General features: G+C 35.9%; 4 protein-coding genes across 10 annotated transcripts; all 4 read left to right on the forward strand.

Moving 5' to 3' along the window:
- The first annotated feature begins 4,060 nt into the window (after positions 1-4,060).
- Positions 4,061-4,902, forward strand: LOC147928330 (uncharacterized). Its single transcript, XM_087486092.1, has 2 exons — positions 4,061-4,405; positions 4,612-4,902. The coding sequence occupies exons 1-2, from the start codon at positions 4,061-4,063 to the stop codon at positions 4,900-4,902; spliced, it is 636 nt and encodes a 211-aa protein (XP_087342218.1).
- A 743-nt stretch (positions 4,903-5,645) lies between these two features.
- LOC104741920 (uncharacterized protein ycf45) lies at positions 5,646-7,837 on the forward strand. Of its 2 annotated transcripts, none has more exons than XM_010462849.3 (9): positions 5,646-5,967; positions 6,048-6,110; positions 6,193-6,270; positions 6,381-6,601; positions 6,680-6,752; positions 6,840-7,124; positions 7,231-7,374; positions 7,483-7,533; positions 7,649-7,837. In XM_010462849.3, the coding sequence occupies exons 1-9, from the start codon at positions 5,815-5,817 to the stop codon at positions 7,718-7,720; spliced, it is 1,140 nt and encodes a 379-aa protein (XP_010461151.1). In that variant the 5' UTR covers positions 5,646-5,814; the 3' UTR covers positions 7,721-7,837. The 2 variants fall into 2 exon arrangements, with proteins under 2 accessions (XP_010461151.1, XP_087340574.1); XM_087484448.1 differs by having other exon boundaries at positions 5,722-5,967; positions 6,376-6,601.
- An 815-nt stretch (positions 7,838-8,652) lies between these two features.
- Positions 8,653-12,426, forward strand: LOC104741921 (cystathionine gamma-synthase 1, chloroplastic-like). Of its 6 annotated transcripts, none has more exons than XM_010462851.3 (13): positions 8,653-8,791; positions 8,887-9,011; positions 9,183-9,271; positions 9,747-9,850; positions 9,974-10,047; positions 10,132-10,300; positions 10,398-10,457; positions 10,537-10,740; positions 10,826-10,912; positions 11,255-11,362; positions 11,793-11,888; positions 11,981-12,096; positions 12,180-12,426. In XM_010462851.3, exons 2-13 carry the CDS (start codon positions 8,953-8,955, stop codon positions 12,301-12,303), a joined length of 1,290 nt encoding a protein of 429 aa, XP_010461153.1. In that variant the 5' UTR covers positions 8,653-8,791; positions 8,887-8,952; the 3' UTR covers positions 12,304-12,426. The 6 variants fall into 6 exon arrangements, with proteins under 6 accessions (XP_010461153.1, XP_010461152.1, XP_019091263.1 ...); XM_010462850.3 differs by having other exon boundaries at positions 8,653-8,768; XM_087484447.1 differs by having other exon boundaries at positions 8,766-8,860; positions 8,985-9,011.
- Positions 12,427-15,302: 2,876 nt separating this feature from the next.
- On the forward strand, positions 15,303-18,240 carry LOC104741922 (4-substituted benzoates-glutamate ligase GH3.12-like). The gene is made up of 4 exons (XM_010462854.3): positions 15,303-15,811; positions 15,886-15,987; positions 16,600-17,372; positions 17,475-18,240. The coding sequence occupies exons 1-4, from the start codon at positions 15,543-15,545 to the stop codon at positions 18,032-18,034; spliced, it is 1,704 nt and encodes a 567-aa protein (XP_010461156.2). The 5' UTR covers positions 15,303-15,542; the 3' UTR covers positions 18,035-18,240.
- Positions 18,241-21,714: the final 3,474 nt, after the last annotated feature.

Raw genomic sequence — 21,714 nt, forward strand, 5'->3', positions numbered from 1 at the left:
CCCAAACCCAATCCCCAAACAACAATCAAACACACAACACACAATCAAGATTAACAAGCAATCAAACTCCATATAGAGTATTCACAGCGGAAGCTAACTAATACAAACAAAATGGCACCACATCCATCACACTACTCACTACCAATCCTAAAGGCCTTTACTACTAATAATGCGATTCTGATTTCCCACAAGGCAATGTCTTCCAAACTTTAGCCACAAAGGCTAGAACGATCACATCCCTTCCCCAAAACCGTTTACAAGGGACCTATTCCCTTACAGCAAAATTTACTACTTCGTCAAGTAGTGCCCGGTGGTAGCGAACCGCTCTGAGCCACTGGGACAATCACGACCTCGCTATATACTAGCCATATGACTAGCACCACACTACTTACTACGAGCCTGACATCAAGTCAGTACTACTCGCAACCAGATCTACTAACATAAACAAGTTAATCAAGCAACAACAAGATTAACTAATAACAATCAATCAATCAATCAACAAACAAGCAATGAAACAATCAATATGAAACAATTAAACAACACACACAACGCCCGGTTATCATGTTAATAATTACCGATTATTGACCATGAACAACCAAGCAGCATAACGGCTATACCAGCGATAGCCTAACCTCATAAAATTGCCTAAGCAACTTCACAACAACAAACAGATCTCGAAACTATACCAAGTATAGTTCCTAAACCTCAAACAAAATTCACAAAATGAAAATAGATCAAGCAAGGATGCTAGATCTAAACCAACCAAACAAATAGATCTCACACAAAGACGTAGATCTAACTATCATGCACAAGTATTAACATACAACCTCAATCCTAAACTCATACATCAAATAAAATCCTAATCATGTGCTACTACACATGCTTTGGTACTCACCTTGGCCTTAACGCCGAGAAAACGACTTTCTACCCTTGCCCGCCCATTGATCTCGATCCGACTAGTTTTTTCCAAGGATGGATCTAAGCTTCGGACCGAACCAAAAACTTAGAAAAATATTCCAAAAAGAATAAGAGACTAAGGGCAGGACTTACTTACCGGAAACCCGACCACGACTCTCGACTCAACCAACTTCTACCCGATTCACCTCCACAAGCTCAGCGATATAACTAACTATCTAACTATTCTAAGGTCGGATTTTGGTGGAAGCTAATGAACTAAAGCTAGGATTTCGTGGCTTATATATAGGGAGAGGAGTCTTAGCCTCCAAGCTAAGGTAAGCGAGAGGTGGCGGATAAGCATTATCCAAAAGCTTATCCTTATCCACTTCCATTCTTATCCAAACCCAAGCTTGTGCCAACTTACACTCAACACACGCCATTCCCATCCAAAAGTGTGGCACCTCGTGGTCAGCACACTCCCAGGTGGTGACACACCTACTTACACCACAAGCACCTCTACGACAAAGCAGCTTCGTGGCCAAAACTGAACCGAGAGTTCTTCGACCGATTTTTACAGCTAAACTCATGTAATGTGGCTTGTCCTTAACCACTTACTAACCTTGTTGTCTGTGTATCCAAATTCGTTCGATCATCGCTCGCTTGTCTCGGCCATAACAGCTCCTTCTCGGTAAAACTAGTTTTCTCGGTACAATTGATCTTTCTATCGAACAAATTGTTTAACCCTTGATAGCCAACTCAATAACCTTTAGTAAACACTCGATCATGTCCTTTGACCGAATGCATATAATCTTCCAATAGCCTTACTGCCCAATGCCACTGATAGTCGGTCCTTCCCTTCTCGATACTTGACGGTAGCCGAAAGAAATCTTTAACTTGTTCATGGTTTGATATAAAAATCAATTCAACCATTTTTCTTCGATCAATCCTTCGGATAAGGTTTGGTTCACTGATGGCTCCAACGGATTTTTATTTTCGAAAATTTTTCCGAGTCGGTCGCACGTCCACGTTCGCGGTCCTCCATCCGTATACTAGGTCAAAATAAGGGGTATTACACTAACCTTAACCATTATCGATCATCTACAAACCCTTTTCGTTAAACATCGGCTTTCACTAAAACAAGCAATGGATCCTAGAAACCCTTATCGTTTTTCACAGCAAAAATTTGTTGATCTTTTGAATTCTCAAAAAAACTCCAACGGTTATGATAATCCTATTCCTCCAAATTCCGCACAATCCTCTCAGCCTGTCCTGTTTTGCTTTACATTTTCTTCTCAGCCTGTACACTTTAGCCCTGAATTCTCTTCTCAGCCTCTTAACTTTAGCCCGACATCTGAATCTGAAGACTGTATCGAGGTTATAGTAGATGAGAATGAAGAAGACGCAGGCAGAAGAAGTAGGAAGCGGTGGAGTGCAGAGGAAGATGTCAATCTCATAAGCGCTTGGTTAAACATAAGCAAAGATCCAGTTGTAAGTAATGAGCAGCAGATAGATAGTTTCTGGAAGAGGGTAACAGACTATTACAAAGCAAATGATGGAGCATCCGGTTCAAACGCAAGAGGGCCTTCACAATGTAAGGCTAGGTGGAACAAGATAAACCACCAAGTCAACAAGTTTGTTGGGTGTTACGCAAAAGCGAGTGCAAGAAGGAAGAGTGGAGGATCGGAAGATAATGTGATGAGCATGGCATATGAGGTTTACAAGAACGACATGAAGAAGCCATTTATGCTAGGTCATTGCTGAGGGAACTAAAGCATGATCAGAAATGGATCCCAGAAGAATGTAGCCATAAACAGACTAAGTTTGCTTCTGAAGGAGCATACTCAGCTACTTCGAGCAATGATGGAGCTGAGATGAGGCCTCCGGCGGTTAAAGCTTCCAAGAAAAAAGGAAAGAAACCGGAATTTAGTAGTGATGTGGAGGATGGTTCTATCGGTAAGTTAGATAGGATCATAGCAATGAAGGATCAAGAACAAGCGACTAAAGAGAGGCACACCAAAATGAGATTGCTAGACAGTCTGCGTAACAAGGGTGAACTAACACCCGTTGAAGTACTACTTAAAAGACAAAATCGTTGATCAAATGTTGACAAACATTTAGGTTTCGATTCTATTCATTTGTTATGCTTAACTCTTATTGTCTTTGTCATGTTTTGAATATTCTGTCTCTTGTTTGTCATGTTTGGTGTTTAACTCTTGTTTAACTCTTGTTGTGTTCAAAAGTTTTTTTTTGTGTTTAGCTCTAGTTGTCTTCTTCTTTTGTTGCAGGTTTTGGGACGACATATGAAGCTGTCTCGTTGTCATGTGAAGGGAAACATGTTGGTTGTCAAGCGAATGGAAGTTGTCTTGTTATCAAAGATGTGTTGTGTTTTAACCCGTGAATGGGTGTTGTTTTTTAGTGTCATTTACGGGTCTCTCTTTTTTTCTGTATCGAGGTTAAGTGTGGTCGGCTTTTGCTTGTTGTAAGGACTATCACGGCTTGTCCAACCCGTGAATGGGTTTCGAGTTGTGATGTTTATGTATTGTAACCCGTGAATGGGTTTTGTTTGGTTGTGTGTCTTTTGTAAGGTCTATATATTGATCAATGTTGTGTACAACTTCATTTGCTTCTCATCCGATTCTTTTCATCTCTTTTATCTTATCATCATTTCTTCTTGTTAAATATTTAATACCAAAAAACCTTACAACAAATACAAATCTCCCTAATCCTTAGAAGACAAACCCATTTCCATTACATAAACAAATTTCCATAAACCTTACAACAAAAAACCATTTCCAATACAAAATAAACCAAACTCCATAGGCCTCAAAACAAACCCAAACGGTCAAATAATGTCTAATTGGAGTTCTGATCAAGTTGATGAAATGGTAGAGGAGGAAGTTGATAGTATAATGGAGGAGATTCAATACAACTACACTAAAGAGGAAGTACCACCAACTTCAATATTCCGAAGAGTGCACATTAATAGAGACCGCGAAGAAGGTCACACTCGGTTATGGAATGATTATTTTAGTGAGAATCCGACTTACACTCAAGCGATGTTCCTCCGTCGCTTTAGAATGAACAAACCATTGTTCAAACGCATTGTTAGTACTATTGAGAATGGAGTCCCATACTTCAGATAAAGACGACATCTATCCGTATGATGGCTTACAAATATTTGGCAGATACGGTGGATGAATATTTACGACTGGCTGAAACAACCGCCCACAAATGCCTTGAACAATTTGTAGACAGAGTTATAAATCTTTTTGGATACGAGTATCTCAGAAGACCTACAACGGAAGACCTCCAACGATTACTGAATATTGGAGAACATCGCGATTTCCCCCGAATGGTAGGGAGCATAGATTGTATGCATTGGGAGTGGAAGAATTATCCCACTGCATGGAAAGGACGATATTCATGTGGATATGGAAAACCGACAATCGTCCTAGAGGCTGTGGCATCGCAAGATTTATGGATTTGGCACACATTTTTTGACCACCAGGTACGTTAAATGATATCAATGTTTTGGACCGCTCATCGGTGTTTGATGATATCCTAGAGGGCCAAGCTTCGAGAGTTAAATACGTTGTCAATGGACATCAATATAAAATGACGTACTACCTCACTGACAATATCTATCCCAAATGGGCAACTTTCATCCAATCCATTACACTTCCACATGGCCAAAAAGCAAAAATCTTTGATCAGTGTCAAGAAGCATGCTGGAAAGATGTAGAGCGTACATTTGGAGTCTTGCAAGCTCGATTTACCATCGTGAAGAATCCCACATTTTTTTGGGATAAAGGAAAAATAAGGAAAATAATGAGAACATGTATCATATTGCATAACATGATAGTGGAAGACGATCGACATGACTACAATTTCTACGATCCATCAGAGTTCTATCACGGAGAAGGAAGCGGAACTTCTCATGTCGATTTATCGTTTTCTATAGATAGGCCAACAAATCTAACTAATATGACGGGGCGTTCGAAATGACGTTCATGATATACAAATGCATGATCATTTGAAAAAAGATTTGATTGAGCATATCTGACAAAAATTTGGTGCAACCCAACAATAAATCTTATTCTGAATTTTGTAAAATATGTTTAGTATTCCGAATTTTGTAAAAAATTATTGTTTTCTATTTTATGTAATATAAATAATTGTTTTCTCATTTTAGATTATTAAAATTTTATAATTCATAAACAAAAATTAAAAAATTATTATTTAAATAATTGAGCAACCTTCTTTAGAGTTTTCTAGTGGAGGGATGATTTTGTTTAAGTTCTAAAGTAGGTCTGGGCATAATATCCGAATCCGAACCGAAAATTTAGAAATATCCGAACGAATTCTAAATTTAAGGATCCGAAAATCCGAATCCGAATTGAAATCCGAATGGATATCCGAATGGATATCCGAACATGCCCAAAATATAAATACATAGTAATAATATCTGAGTAATACTTACAAGTTGTAATAACTTTGGTATCTAAAAGTTTAAATTTTTGGATATTCTAAATATTTTCAGGTATTACAACTATTTTTGAGTATATTTAGGTAAAAAATAAACGTATTTTTTAGATATTTTGGTTCATTTCAAGTAGTTTGAATAGATTTGGACACAAAAAATTTGAATTTTTGAGTACTTTGGATAACCGAATCCAAACCCGAAATTTAAAAATATCTAAACGAATTTTAGAATAATAAATCCAAAAAATTCAAAATCCAAAAAATCTGATCCGATCCGAACTATAATCAGAACGCCGAAGGCTAAAAGGATATTAAAAACCTAGACAATAATATGAGAGTATTAAAGGCCCAAAGACCTAAAGGCCCATACGTTTAATAGTTTGGTGGTGGTTTTGAGGAATCTTCCTTATCCGCTCGGTGGAGCAGTGAAAAAAGATGGCCGGAGTGTGCGTCTCTTGGGGAGGCGGAGCATGTCGCTTTTTCCCTCCAATTCGCCGGCGTTTTCCTGTTTCCTCCACCGTCTCATCCCTCGCTCTTCCAGATTCCTCCGCTATGATCGTCGACGACAATCTCGGCGCATTTCTCAAGGTCTAATTTACTATAAAAACCAGTCTCTGTTTCGTCTTTGTTCTTACAGTTTGATCTGAACAACACTTGCGTCTTTGTAGATCCTTCCACGAGATCTCCGTCATCTTCTCCTCAACGATTCTCGAAGAAATCAGCTTGTTGAGGTTATTGTTTCAACTCTTCGTGAAGAACAATTTTGAAAAGCTTAACAAAAATGGAATGAGAGTTTTTGAAAATCTTGGTTAGGTGATTATGGATTTGGGAAGACCACCTGAAGCACGTTATCTCGGTGAACCTGGAGGCCAGTATCTTAGGAACATCGAGGTAAAGCTAATTAGGGATGAATGATGTTGTTGTGTTTTTAGTGGGAATAGGAGTTATGTTGGTGTCTTCTGAATTTTGGATACTTTGTATGTATGGAAACACTAGCTTAGGTATCCATGGAAGAGCTAGAGGATGCTCAAGAGCTGGTAGGTGAATTTGGTGCTGACAATAGAGCTGGAATAGAGGGTACATTGCACAGGATATCAGCTATTCGTAATAGGAAAGGGTTCATTGTTGGTTTAACTTGTCGGGTTGGGAGAGCTGTGAGTGGTCACATTGATATGCTCTATGATCTCCTTCACTATGGCAAAAGTATCTTGTTTGTTGGACGGTACTTGTTTTACACACTACTCTCTTATGCTTCATTTTGTTTCCCTGGTGATGATTTGATTATCGAATTAAACTACAGGCCTGGTGTTGGTAAGACCACTGTATTGCGAGAGATTGCTCGTGTCTTGTCTGATGAATTCCAGAAGCGAGTGGTGGGTATTGCTTATCCTTGAGGTTTTCTTAGCATGAAGGTTCTGCGTTTTTAAGTTGTTAAGTATGCGTAATTTGCGTTTTTTTAGGTGATAATTGATACCAGCAATGAAATAGGAGGAGATGGAGATATTCCACACTCAGCTATTGGAGGTTCTCGTAGGATGCAAGTACCGAAGCCATCTTTGCAGCATAAAGTTATGATTGAGGCAGTAGAGAATCATATGCCTCAAGTGATCATTGTTGATGAGATCGGCACAGAAGCTGAAGCACTTGCCTGTCGTTCCATTGCTGAAAGGGGAGTGATGCTAATTGGCACTGCTCACGGAGAGCAGCTCCAGAACATAATAAAGAATCCTACACTTTCAGATTTGGTAATTTTTTTTTTTTCACTGCTTGTCTGAATGTTGTGTTATCGCTTGCTTCTAGTTTTCACAAAGATTTTTTCATGTTGTTTTCCTGCTCTTTTGTTGGTTCTAGATTGGAGGCATTGAGACTGTCACTCTTGGAGATGAAGAAGCGAGGGCGAGAAGGAGTCAGAAGAGTATTCTCGAGAGGAAAGCTCCACCGACTTTTTATTTCTTGATAGAGATGAGAGAACGGGATTATTGGATTGCACATCAAGTAAGCCTCTGTTTCACAACTCAGTCTGTTGTTGCCTTTGCCCTGCACTCATTCAATATCAAAGATCATATCTATTAACAAAACTTGTCATCTTTCACTCTCGTCCAGACTGAAAAGAGCGTTGATATGTTGCTTCGTGGAAGGAATCCCATGGTTGAGGTACAGTATATAGTAGTACTCAAAAATATATATCAGTTGAGAATTATACGACAACAATGATTTGATCACTGAGCTCAACAGATACTGATTCGACTTCTATAACTTATGGTTTTAGGTGAGGAGAAGGGATGATGAGTACAAGGTGGTAATAGAAAGGTGGAAGGCATATGACGGGCAAGGCATCTGAGATTTATTCATCGTTGTTAGACTTGGGCATCTTTCTTATGTACACAAATGTTTGCAAAAGATTATAAGAACACAAATGCATCCATCTCATTACATCCATCAGGATCGCATTCAATTACTCATTTGTATCGATACGTACTCAAGTGTACAAGCCGACGTCTAGTGGCACTGAGCCCATCACATGTCCACATTTCATCTGTTACACAAGCAAGATTCAATCTCCATCTCATTCAACCTTAAGCACACATGATATAATGATATATAACAATTTAATAGACTTAATCATCAATCGACAAGGTCAAGTCAATTCACATAACATATATGTATCTAGTCAAGTTCTGGTCAATACAGCAGGTCTGATCAGCATTAAACGACCCAAACATGTCTCATACGTGCACACACATTAGAGCGAGAATCTACCCGAAAATCTGAGACGATATAAGGACAAAGAAATGTAGAAATTCCCAAGTAATAATATTCCAGAGTTTGAGTTTAATGATTCAAGTAACGTTGGGGTTAAGACTAGACTTTCTCTTATTTTCCAGAGGTTTCGATTCACATTATGGATTTTATAAGTGCATTCATCTCATTTATTCATGACATTTATTGGTGAGTAGGCTTAATTGAATTTAAAAGTTTTGTGATAATGATTGCATCTGGTTTAGTAAATTTCTAAGGTTATTGAACTGTAAATCGAATAAGGCATATAATTAATCAATATTAAGAGTTAAGCTAGTCATGTGATCAAACCCTATAGGTTGCATGGCCATAAGGGAGAGTCATTAAAGCTGTATGGACGCTCTGTCAAAGTTAGTGATGTATCAAGTGAGAGAGATCAGTTGTGTTGTATTCTGGGTGGACATGTGTCTCATGAACAAAACTCAAGTCTCAGTCTCAGTGTTTTCTTGTGAATGATGAACTGAATTTCTCCCCGTGCCATTGCCAAATCTAAAGATGTCAAGATTCCGTGCTTGCCCTTCCATGTATCACGTAAAAACAATTAAGATTGAACCATAAAAGCTAAAGATATCTCTCAATTCTTAACCAAAGTGAGTATTTTTTCTTGGTCTTGGTTAGTTTCTTCATCCTCCTAAGAATCCATAGAGGCCAATATAACATTCTGAGCTTTTCTAGATCAAACGTAAGTCTTCTTAAATAATGTTTCAGGTCGTGCTTTGGTTGGATATTAAAAACGTTTTTCAAAGCATTCTCTTAACACATTCCGTACCTTGCATGCTTACATTTATATTCTTCGGTTTGGAAAGTGAATTTCAATTTGATCAAAAAGAGAGGTAAATGAGTTGTTTTTTTTAATTCTCTTTCCTTTTCGTGATCTTTAGGCTTTTGCTTTTTTATGTGTTGTATGATGTCTAGGATGTTATTCCAGGCTTCAAATTTAGTCTAATTTTGTTATGTTTAACCCAAAATATTCAATAAAATCTTAACTGGTTTGTATTTGAAAGAAAGAGGGAACTAGCTCATCCGATGGGGGAGATGAACAATTTGAAGCCCTCATTCTTGAGCTCCGATGGGAGTTTGGCTGTTCATGCTGGTACGTTACCTACGGTCATTGTCAACCCTTACTGATTTCTTGCTAGTTATCTTTTTTTTTTTTTTTTTTTTTTTTTTTTTTTTTTTCTTGTCACCTCTTAATTACTAGAAATTTGTTATATGTTTGGACAAAATATATTATATCTTTTTATATATTAAAATGTACAATTTTCTTTTAAGGGAGCCGCGAGAATGCATGCATGCACCCACTGCCACTGTGCCACAAATAATCATGTAGTATATGCTTTAGGTTTTTAGCACCTGTCCTTAGAGCGCATGTACAATATAATATTTCTATCGATCGACTGAAAATGGATGTAAGAAAAATGTATCTAAACAACGTTCACCGGCTAGCAAGCGCCTAAAGCGTTTTAAGACATATTGTATCCAACCTTATTCATTCATTGTGAAAAGAATGGGATTTTCGTAAGCGGAGAATCGAAAATAATGGATTTTGTTGTGGGTTTTATAATCAGGTGAAAGATTATGTCGTGAAATAAACACAACTTCGATCACGACCCCTGTAGTAAACACAACGACCTACTTCTTCAAGAACACTTCCGACCTAGTCGACTTCAAGGTCCGTATATGCTTCTATCTAGGGTTGAATATATATCGGGGGAAAAAAACTTTAAATAGTGTGTTGCTTTGACTAAGTTAATCGACTATTTTTACAACAATAAATTTATTTTCAATTTTGCAGGAGCAACGGATTGTATGTCATGAGTATACTCGTTATGGAAGCCCAACAACTATGGTACTTGAAGAAAAGATTAGGTCTCGCACTCTCTTGATGTCTTTGATTAGTGTCTCACAATTGATTTTTGTTCTTAGTTGTCCATTTTATGCTCTCTTGATTAGTGCACTTGAAGGTGCTGAATCAACTTTGGTCGTGGCATCTGGAATGTGTGCAATTAGTGTTATGCTTTTGGCATTGGTTCCTACGAATGGTCATATTGTGACAACTAAAGATTGTTACAAGGAGACAAGGATGATCATGGAGAATTTTCTTCCCAAATTGGGAATCACCGTAAGAAATAAAAACCCTGTTTCCTCACTTCAATTTTGTTTTGTTTCGACTCATTGATCACCTTTTTGTTATGTGTGTGTTTATATATGTCATCCAGGTGACTATGATTGACTCTGATGATACCGCAAGGCTCGAAGCTGTAGTGAATGACCATAATGTATTATAACTTACAATGAGTTCTCCTAGCATACTTTAAAAGTTGAAAAGCATTATATGAATTGTGGTTTGTTCTACAGGTTTCTATGTTCTTTACTGAGTCCCCAACAAACCCATTTCTTCGATGTGTGGACATTAAGTTAGTGTCAGAAATCTGTCACAAAAGAGGAACTCTTGTTTGTATAGACGGTACCATTGCAACACCTTTGAATCAAAAGGCACTTGCCCTTGGTGCTGATCTTATTCTCCAGTCTGGTACTAAGTACATTGGAGGACACAATGATGTGTGTAACTTAGCACGCAGAACCTTATTAGTGCTTAGAGAACTGGTTACCAAAAATTGATTATTTGTTCCGTGTGTCTTCCCAGGTTCTTGCTGGATGCATATCTGGCTCAACGAAGTTGATTTCTAAGATTCGCATTTTGCATCAACTTTTGGGAGGCACGCTTAATCCTGTAAAAATGCTTGATTCCCCTTTAATGCTACCACTTCATACATCGGTTGAAATTTCAATTTGTGTCAGTTTGGCGGACCAAAGATAAAAATTTAGGGAGGTCAAATACAGAGAAAAAATATTAATTTGTCATATTCGTGGTTCGAACTCAGGTTTGGGGAGGTCAACAGTGCAGAACTTACCATCTGTGCTATTGAAATTTTATGTAATTACATGTAAAAACAAATTATTTAGTTAGTTTACCCAGGTCAGGTGACCCACCTTCCTCCTTAGTAGGTCCGCCGTATCATCCCTATTCATCAATATTCTAACCTTTGGATAACTGTGTCTTTGCGAGAAACAGAATGCCGCATATTTACTCATCCGAAGCATGAAGACGATGCATCTTCGTGTAAAACAACATAATTCAAATGCTTTGAGGATGGCCCAAGTGTTAGAAGCACATCCCAAGGTACTATTTTTCTTTTGGTTGCACCCATTATTAATATAGGGTATGTGAAAATGATAAAAGAAACTAATATATATACTATGATTAAGCACTCATATACACTTCTTAATTCTTGTGCAAGAAAGAAAAGAAATTTGGAATGAGGTTTCTTGCCTAGCAAGTTGAGAAATGATCAAACAAATTAAAAGAGGAAACTTGTACTATAAGATGTTACTGAATCGATTTTGAGGTGTCTTTGCAGACGATCAAGACTCCACTATTTACACATAAACACACACAATTATATGAACCATACTGTGGAACTTAACACACATATAAAATTGAACCATAAAACATCATAACCTTTGCTCCATACTTTGTCTTCCATTTTCTTAGCCTTGTCAAGTGGACCATCATATCTCATCAAAAAATGGATTCACTGTAATCGTGTTAGGTAAGTCGCGTTTACTACCCGGGCCTTCCGAGTCATCCCGAACATCTCATAGCCAAGCGACAAATGACTGGTTTTGGTGGTTTGGTCACTTTCGAGGTCAAAATTAATCCTATTCATTTACCTTTAATGAAATCTTCTCAATCTTAAAATGTGTTTTTCTTTTTCTTTTCCTTTATATCTGCAAATAGGTTGCTGGAGATTTGAAGAAGACAATCAAGTTCATTGATTCTCTGAAGATCCCTTACATTGCAACATCTTTTGGTGGATGCGAGAGCTTCGTGGACCAACCTGCCACAAGGAACTGGTATATAACTTCCCACTAAAACATTGGTAGTTTAATTTTTTATTTCTTGTTACACACACAAATGTTTCGGGGGTTTGATTTAGGGATGTACCGCGAGAAGAAAGGCTCAACTATGAACTCAACGACAACTTAGTTCGTTTCAGTTTTGGTATTGAAGACTTTGATGACATCAAGGCTGACGTTCTTCAAGCTCTTGATACCATCTAAATAAATGTTGATGTTTTGTAAACGAAGCTGTTTCCCAAACATTTCACAAACACGTGTACCATTTGTTTTATTTCTATTTCAACAAACTTTAATAATTTCAAATGAAAACGTTTTTTAGTTAAACTTTTTTTTTTTTTTTTTTTTTTTTGTCTGTTCCTATATATTGATCAATTTATGCATCGCTTCATCTTTAAAAAATGTTTATATTGTATCTCGATTCCACCAGATCTCAGTTCTAAATACCTGAGTTGGTCTCAGCCTCCATGTATCAAAGCTTAGGTTCTCTGTTCTATATGAATCTGAAAGAAAAAATAGTCAGAAAGGATTGAGGGATAATTTACTAAGACAATCCCCTATTTAACAACTTCTTGTTGGTAAACTACATAATAGTTATATGTTATATAGTTATAGTTATTATTTGATTCATTAGTTGGTTACAAAATATGTTATATGGGTTGGCTTCCTTATTAAGATACACTTAAAAGAATATCCCAAAAAATAATACAACTTAAAAGAAATAAAATCTTTAACAACCATATACTGTTAGCCCATATATATGGTTAGACAATTAAAGAAAACAAATATAATAAAATCTCGGAAATTAATCACGCTTAAGCGTGATTTCCGATTAAGCAAACAAAATAATATCTTATATAACACCCTTCCAACCTTTTATTATAAATCATTGACATCTCCATTCACCGAAATACACCATTTTCATACAAAAAAAAAATTGTTCAATATATAAAATATTCAATCATTCATAATATTATTCTTTTAAAAAATATATATTCAACTAAAAGTTTGATTGAATAATGAATCAAAATTTGAATATTTAAATTCAATTTCATGTATTTCTTTTGTTGAATTGTATAATTTTATATACTATAATAAACTTTTAAAATAATTTAATTTGAAATATTTTAAAATAGTTTAATTTGATATTTTTAAGAATATTATAAATACATGATAGATCAAAAAGTTAAAAATTATAAACACTCTAATTTGATTTGTTATAGCACGGGTCAATAATATGTCACTATAATATTTTGAAAGAATTCTAAAAAATATGATTTTTTTCTAGAGCACAGATTGAAATTTCAAGAAATATGATTTCTCGGATTCAATTAAAGTTTGGAATAATGTTGTTTGCTAGGATTTCTCGGTTAAGATGATTTTAACAAACATACATTACATATTTAGTCCTAAAATTAATATACGATATATTATGGGTTAAGTAATAAAATTAACAATCTAAATACAATATATAATTTTAAAAACTAAACAAATTAAATAAAATTAACTAATGATTTTTTTTTATCACACAGTTTAACTCCCACTCTACCGCGAGTAAAATTTTAGATCTAATAAAATATATCTTACAAAATAGATGTTATTTTTATAAGTCATATTCAGCATATGATTTTATGGTATAGTGTTCCATCCAAAAAATACTTTTAAAACAAATAAAATAATCACATATATGATATTTTGAATAAAAATTACAAAATAAATAATAGAATTTCAATCCGTAGCACTGTCGTATTCTAGTTTTCTTCTGATTTAGACAACAACAAGTGTGTAAAACTGTAATTTTGGACTTGCGCATATTATCTTCTATATCACCACTGGTTGATTAATACTCTCTCCGTATTTTTATAGTTTGATGTATAAGGTTTCTATATACACTGATTAAGAAATCAACATTTTTTATAAACCTTTTCTGAATAATAAAAACATTATTTATAAAAATACGTGAGGAAGTATATATATTTTTTGCAAATACGTGGAATATCTATGCATGGTTTTATACGTACCAACTACAATTTTACTGTCGGGGATACTTTTTTTCTAATCATAGACTTCATAGTGGAATCAATTTGACATGCCTAATACTTTATCATTAATAGTGTTATCAAAATAATAAAATAATGATTTTTTTTTGTTTTATATTAGTAATATATTTTCGTTTTTTTTTTAATTTGAATCAGAACTTATATATGAATAATAAGATAAGATTTTTATCAACTAATTTATGTATTATGATTCAAAAAAAAAAAATGAAACAAAGATAAAAAGAGAGTCAATAACGTTACTTGCCGACATCAATAATAATGTTAATATATACTCAGCTAAATTTCAATTGAGAGAAAGAGTGACAACCCGTCCGTGGACTCCACTAGCCTCACTGCTAGTTGTTCTATAGGCTGACCCTGCATGGTATCGATCCTAACCCATTATTGTGGATATCCAAATCCACCAGTAGGTTATTGGTACATCAGACGTTCCTCGAACCCTGGTATCTCACCTTTTAACAACTTTCTCACAGGACAAGTTATCACCAGTTGACCTACAGCTCAATTGATGACAGTTTGTCCTGTGGGAAGATTGTTAAAGGGTGAAGAACCAGGGTTTGAGGAACGCCTGATGCACCAATAACCTACTGCTGGATTTGGATATCCACAGTAATGAGTTATAATCGATGCCCTGCAGAACTAGTCTATAGAGGCAACTAGTAATGAGGCTAGTGGGATCCGCGGGACGGATTGTCATATAAAAAACATATTAAGTTGTTGAATTCTATATCAAATTAGGCGTAAAAAACAAGCAAGTTAAGCTAGTCATGTATGTGTTCAATTCTATAGGTTGCATTGCCATCAGGGAGAGTCAAAGCTAACTAATCTGGACATTTTGTCCAAGTGAGTGATGTGTCAAGTGAGAGAGATATGTGTTGTCTCACGGATTTAGTTAAAGACATATTAAGTTGTTGAATTCTATATCAAATTAGGCGTAAAAAACAAGCAAGTTAAGCTAGTCATGCATGTGTTCAATTCTATAGGTTGCATTGCCATCAGGGAGAGTCAAAGCTAGCTAATCTGGACATTTTGTCCAAGTGAGTGATGTGTCAAGTGAGAGAGATGTGTTGTCTCACGGACGGACATGCGTCCATTATGTCAGCAAAACCATCCATTTTTCGGACATGCACCATTCTTTATGTCGTCCCACCGCCTCCTCTCCTTTATAGCAATATAATCCATTATTTCACTTCAACGCTTATTTATCTCTCTCAGTTCTCAACCAAAATTTAGTGTCTTTGGTTTTGTTAGCTTTCGTCTACCTCTTTTAGAGTCCAGAGAGTCGAAAGAAAAAGGTGTCACTTATATGATTAACCTACTAAACAAATCATATAAATAAATAAACCTTTTAATTTTCAGGCGAGCAGAGAGATTATACCAAATATGAGTCCAAGTTTTGATTGCATGGATCTAGAGGCATTAACATCGAACGCGAAGCAAATACAAGACGATGTATTGAAGCAGATACTCACACTTAACGCCAACACTGAATATCTCCAACGTTACCTCCATGGAAGTTCTGATAAAGAGCATTTTAAAAAGAACGTGCCAGTAATTACCTATGAAGATGTTAGCCCTTATATCGAACGTGTTGCCAACGGAGAACCTTCAAATGTCATTACAGGCAACTCCATCACTGGATTTTTCCTAAGGTAAATGTCTATTTTTGATTACGTGGCGATGAAGCTATTATACATTTTTCCTCTAATGGTTGTGGATCATGTAGTTCCGGAACATCAGGAGGAAAACATAAGATATTTCCTATGAACAATATCTTCTTTGAGAACCTATTGCTATACAAAGCTCTTTCGTCCCCCTTTGTATCCAAGTAAGTAATTTTCAATATTTTTTCTTTTATCCTTTTGGACGTCGCGAACAATCCTTAATTAAACAAACCATAAATTATAGTAATTGGCTAAACTGTACGTCGAAATCATAAATATTTCGAGACTTTGGGAATGAGAGTTTTATTGCTACCAAAGACGTTTACACGACTAGCTAAAACCGACTTTATAGTTGGTGTGATTATATCTCTCTGGCTTAGAGACTTACAAAATAATACTGTATACTCCAGAGAGATAGAAACAAACTATCAATTATATATAAATTTTAAGGTTTAAGAAAAAGTGTCATTTGTGACTTTCCAACAAAAATTTTACAAACAAACTATCAATTATATATAACCCTACACTTTTACATTTTTCTTATATGTGAAGAATTGTAGAATAACACTCTCTAGAGGTATACATATTCATATTTATGGCTTAGACACTCACAAAAGGTTTTGACCTAAAAAAAAAAAAAAGACATTCACAAAAAGAAAATGTTCACCCGCCAAACACTGCCACTAGATGATGTCCATCTCATTATTCCCATATAATATTTTACATATGTAACAACTCCATCACCATTTATTGTCATCCTTGATTATGATTTGTAGGTATATGGATGGGGCCAAGCGAGAAAAGGAGATGATGTTTGGTTTCACTAGACCATTATCCAAAACTCCTTCTGGTCTGCCAGTTTCTGGGGGTGTTTCGAGTTTTTTACAGAGCGATTATTTCAAGAACCAACCATCAGAGCTGTATTCAAGCCCCATTGATGTCACATTATGCCCAGACAACATACAGAGTATGTATTGTCATCTTCTCTGTGGACTCGTCCAGAGAAACGAAATAACAAGTATGAGTGCTTACTTTGTTTCTATCTTGGTACGTGCCATCAATTTTCTTGAAACTCACTGGAGAGAGCTGTGTAGTAATACACGATATGGTCATGTTAGCGAGTGGATTACAGACCAAAAATGCAGGGACTCTGTGACTATCATCCTTGGAGGGCCTAATCCTGAATTAGCAAATTTTATTGAGTACGAATGCAACAAAAAATCATGGCAAGGAATAATCCGACGGCTTTGGCCCAAAGTCAAATTTATCGATTGCGTTGTTACAGGATCGATGACTCAGTACATCCCTACATTGGATTTTTACTCCAACAAACTTCCCATATATTCTGTGCTCTATGCGTCATCGGAAAGTATATTTGGGATCAACGTTGACCCGTCATCCAAACTAGAAGATGTCTCATACACATGTCTACCCAATATGTCTTATTTTGAGTTCAAACAGATTGACGAGGAAAACAAGGATGACATTGTTGATCTGGTGAACGTTAAGCTTGGTTGCTACTATGAGCTACTAGTCACAAATTATTTTGGTAAGTTATTTAAATGTGTTTTTACTCTTAATAAAAGAAAAAAATATAATAAATCTAGACTCAAGTCATGAGAGTTAATTTTGTTACTTTTTATTTTGCTAGGTTTACACAGGTATAACATTGGAGATATTTTACAGGTGACTGGGTTCTATAATAGCACACCTCAATTTCGATTCATACGTAGAAAAGAAACGGTTCTTAGCATTCAGACTGAGATAACAATTGAGGAGCATATTTTAAAGGCGTTGTATCATGCGACACTCGTTCTTGAATCTTCGAATTTGATATTGATGGGTAACACATGCTATGAAGATATTTCTACGAATCCAGGTCACTATGTTTTTTACTGGGAACTCAACAACAAAAACATCGATGGTGTTGAACTTGATAACAAAGTATTGGTGAAATGTTGTTGTGTGATGGAGGAATCATTAAGTCCTCTTTATAAAACATTTAGGAGTAAAGATGGATCAATCGGAGCTCTAGAGATAAGAGTGGTGGAACAAGGAACGTTCGATTCCCTCATGGACTTTTTCGTTTCAAAAGGTTCTTCGATATCACAATACAAGACACCTTTATGCATAAAATCTTCGGAGGCTTTAACAGTTCTTGAAGACAAGGTTCTTGGTCGTTTCTTTAGCGATAAATGTCCTCCTCTTTGATCATATCATATATGATCTGTTTGGAAGATGATGATGCTATCTTGTGTGCGCGTCTTAAAAGTGTGGTTGATGTATTTATTACTGTATAAACAAAAGTGTGGTTGATGATGCATTTGTCTTAAGTAAAGATGTGGTTTTGTGTGTACTATGTATGTGTGTATGTGTGTATACTATCTTCAACTATATAAATTCATTTTATGATTAAAGAGGTTTACTTCTAATCATCATCATCTTGTCTTTCACATCAATACTAGGAGTTCCACTTTTCAGAACTCGCCTTCAGTGTAGATCCATTGATTTTCAGTGGAATTTTTTTTTTTAACAACTCAATTGTAAACCTAAATAATCAAGTTTCCGATTATTTAGGTTTACAATTGGGCATTCGGGTAACCCGTTTGGGTTCGGGTATTACCCATTCGGGTTCGGGTAAACGGGTTTAGAAAAATAGAATCTATTGGGTATTTTTAGATATATAGGTTCGGTTCGGTTTAGGTACTATCGGGTTCGGATCGGTTTGGGTTATAAATTTTAGAACCCAATTAGTACCCGAACTACTGGGTACCCGAAAAAATATAATTAAATTTAAATAAATTTAGTTAAATTTTGACTTACATAACAAAATATTTTAGATATTTTGATTATTTTTGATATTTAGGTATAAAATTAAATGAAATATTCAAAATTATAATCATAATTTGGGGTAATTACATTATATTAATGATAAATATTATAAATATGTTTATATGTTCGGGTTTAATGGGTACCCAAACGGGTACCGGGTATTACCCGACCCTAACCCGAACCCACGGGTATTAGAAAATAGAACCCAATAGGGTTTTATAGGCAAACTTGTACCCAACCCGAACCCGGTTTTTCGGATCGGGTTCCGGGTTGGGTATTCCGGTACGGTTTTTATGTTCAGGCCTACACCCAATATTTAGGTGTAACCGATTAATATATGAATTAATCTATAACCTATTTATAACCATTTGTAACTATTTATTAAAAATATAAAGTCTACAAAAACTATGTTGTGTACTTCCCTTTTATTAAAAATGGGATGTTATTAGGCCTGCGATTTCGGTTTCTTCGGGTATTTTGGTTCGGATTAATCGGTTTTCGGTTTTTTCAGAAATTGAAAACTGTTCCGAATCAAAACGACTAAGATTTTGGTTCGGTTTGATTCGGAATCGGTTATTTTGGTTCGAAAACTCGGTTATTTAGGTTTACAATTGAGTTGTTTAAAAAAAAAGACTTTTTTCCATTGAAAATCAATGGATCGACACTGAAGGCGAGTTCTAAAAAGTGGAACTCCTAGTATTGATCTGAAAGACGAAGATGATGATGATGATGATTATGAAAGACAATGAATCAAAAAGAAGAAGAAGATTATGGTGATGAATCGAAGGAGAAGATAATGGTGATGGATTGAAGAAGATGTTGATGAATCGAAGAGGAAGGAAAAAATAATGGTGATGAATCAAAATAGGAGGAGAAGAAAAAGAACCATAAAAAGAAGAATTTTTTGTTTGCCTAGAGAAAAAAAAAGAATCGATAAAATCTAGGAAGAAGGAGAAGAGATGATGGCTTGAAATATATTAGACTAGAGTTTTCATTTATTTGGTTAACCGTTCGGTTCTAGAGAACCAAACCTAAAATTTCAGTTAACCGACTAAAATTAAAATCATTCCACTTAGTTATGTCAATTAATTTAAACCAAACCAATTTGCCCAAATCTCGGTTTCGTTCGGTTTAAAAAAATTGGTTCGGTTCTAATTCCCAGGCCTAATATATTTCCTATAATATATCAGGTAAGATCTTCTTACTCGAATGTTCCTTTCTTGATGATAAGATCAAACATTTATCTCTGCAACTTAATCCTAACTTTCACCCTACTTCATTCTCTATATAAACAGCCCATTAGCAACATTCTATAAACCATCAACACAAATATGTAACCAGCTATCCTATTATTTTAAGAAAAATAGTTATTCAAGATGAATGGTCTAATGGCTATGACTTACCTTGCTGATGTCTGAAACAACCGCATCCGGATTCTCAATCTTTGGACAGGTTCCACGGGAAACGATCTCACCGGGACCCCATAATTCTGACGAGAAAACTGGCGTAGAAATCATTAACTACAAAAACTTCCACAAATACACCAAAACCCACCTCATCTAGTTACTGAGTCGCACAACCAACCACCCCTAGCGACCGAGTAACAAGAGATGTGGACTAGAATATTTGATTTCGTCCAGCCACTGACAACAGTAGACGGTTGATACTTGCTTTTCCTGGTTTGATTGTGTTGTTTGTTGTTTGTTGAACATTGGATTCCTAATTGCTTGTGTATATAGCCCAGCAGATGGGAGGATTGTCTCACTGAGTGTTTATGACAATACTCATACATCTCAATTGTTGTTTACGGTGCAGGTAAAGACAATGTGTGATCATGAAATCAAGACAATGAAGAGGATGATGTTCTAGTGGCTCGTTGATTTGTTGTTTGACTTATGTTAGGTTGCTAGAAATGAGTCGTTAGAATGTTGCCTAGGATTGTTGGTTTCTTGGTTTATGTTATTCTTTTGGAATTACTGGATTTTTCTTAGAATATTGATATTGGTTTAGTTGTTATTGGAATAATTGAAGTATTCTAGTTTAATGATGTTATTTATTTCCACTGTTGTACTCATTGTGGTTAGGATGATAGTGAGTATGGAATCACTAGTCAATTATTATACTCAAAAAATGGATCAGATCGTTTCACCTTTAAATACGGGTACTCGATAAAATGGATACTAAAAATAAATAAAAGAGAATATATGCAGCATATAGTTCCGTACATGTACAATTACAACTTCAAAACTGCAAGGGTTCAAACAAAAGAGAGGAGCCAACTCGAAGTTAGTCAGCTGACTCAGCTCATGGTTCAAGAGAGTTTGGGTTCCCGAGCATTAAAGGAGAGCGAGAAGTCAGGAGCTGAGAGAGGTTCCCGTACATAAAGGAGATCGGTCAAGCCAAGAGATTCCAACTTACGGTGGTGTAAATGCTAGAATCAAAACGTATGCATTTATGGAGAATAATTGTATTGATCGAGAATTAATGGCATGTTTTAATATAAATACTTATCATTGTAACCTTAAATGGGATATATGATTCTCAAAGCAAAAAGCTTAATCATAACTGAAATGACCGCACCCGGATTCCCAATCCTCACAGGAGACACACGGGAAACAATCTTACCGGAACCCCATAATTTCGATGAGAAAACCGGCGTCAACCGCTCTTTAGAAAAAAACTTCCACAAATACTAGCAAGATCCAACTAACTCTTACTCTGCAACTACGAATAGCAATCATACAACGTACATCACCTCCACAAGCATCGTACATTCGTAGACTCTTATTCCTCCTCTAACTGACCACTTTGTGAACCACTCAAACAAGCCACTTCAACATGTATCCCAAACACCACCTCATTTAATTAATGAGTCACACAACCAACCATCCCTAGCAACCGAGTAACAAAAGAGGTGGGCTGGAATACTTTATTCTGTCCAGCCACAAGAAACCCTTTTCCAATGAACCCTTCGATTCACCATCTTAGCTTGAACCCTGCACTGCTGAGCTATAACTTGGTTCTCAAACCACCATGACCTAATACCACAAGCCATAAAA

The sequence above is a fragment of the Camelina sativa genome, chromosome 14 (genome assembly GCF_030686135.1).
Source record: "Camelina sativa cultivar CO46 ecotype springtype chromosome 14, ASM3068613v1".
Lineage (NCBI taxonomy): Eukaryota > Viridiplantae > Streptophyta > Magnoliopsida > Brassicales > Brassicaceae > Camelina > Camelina sativa.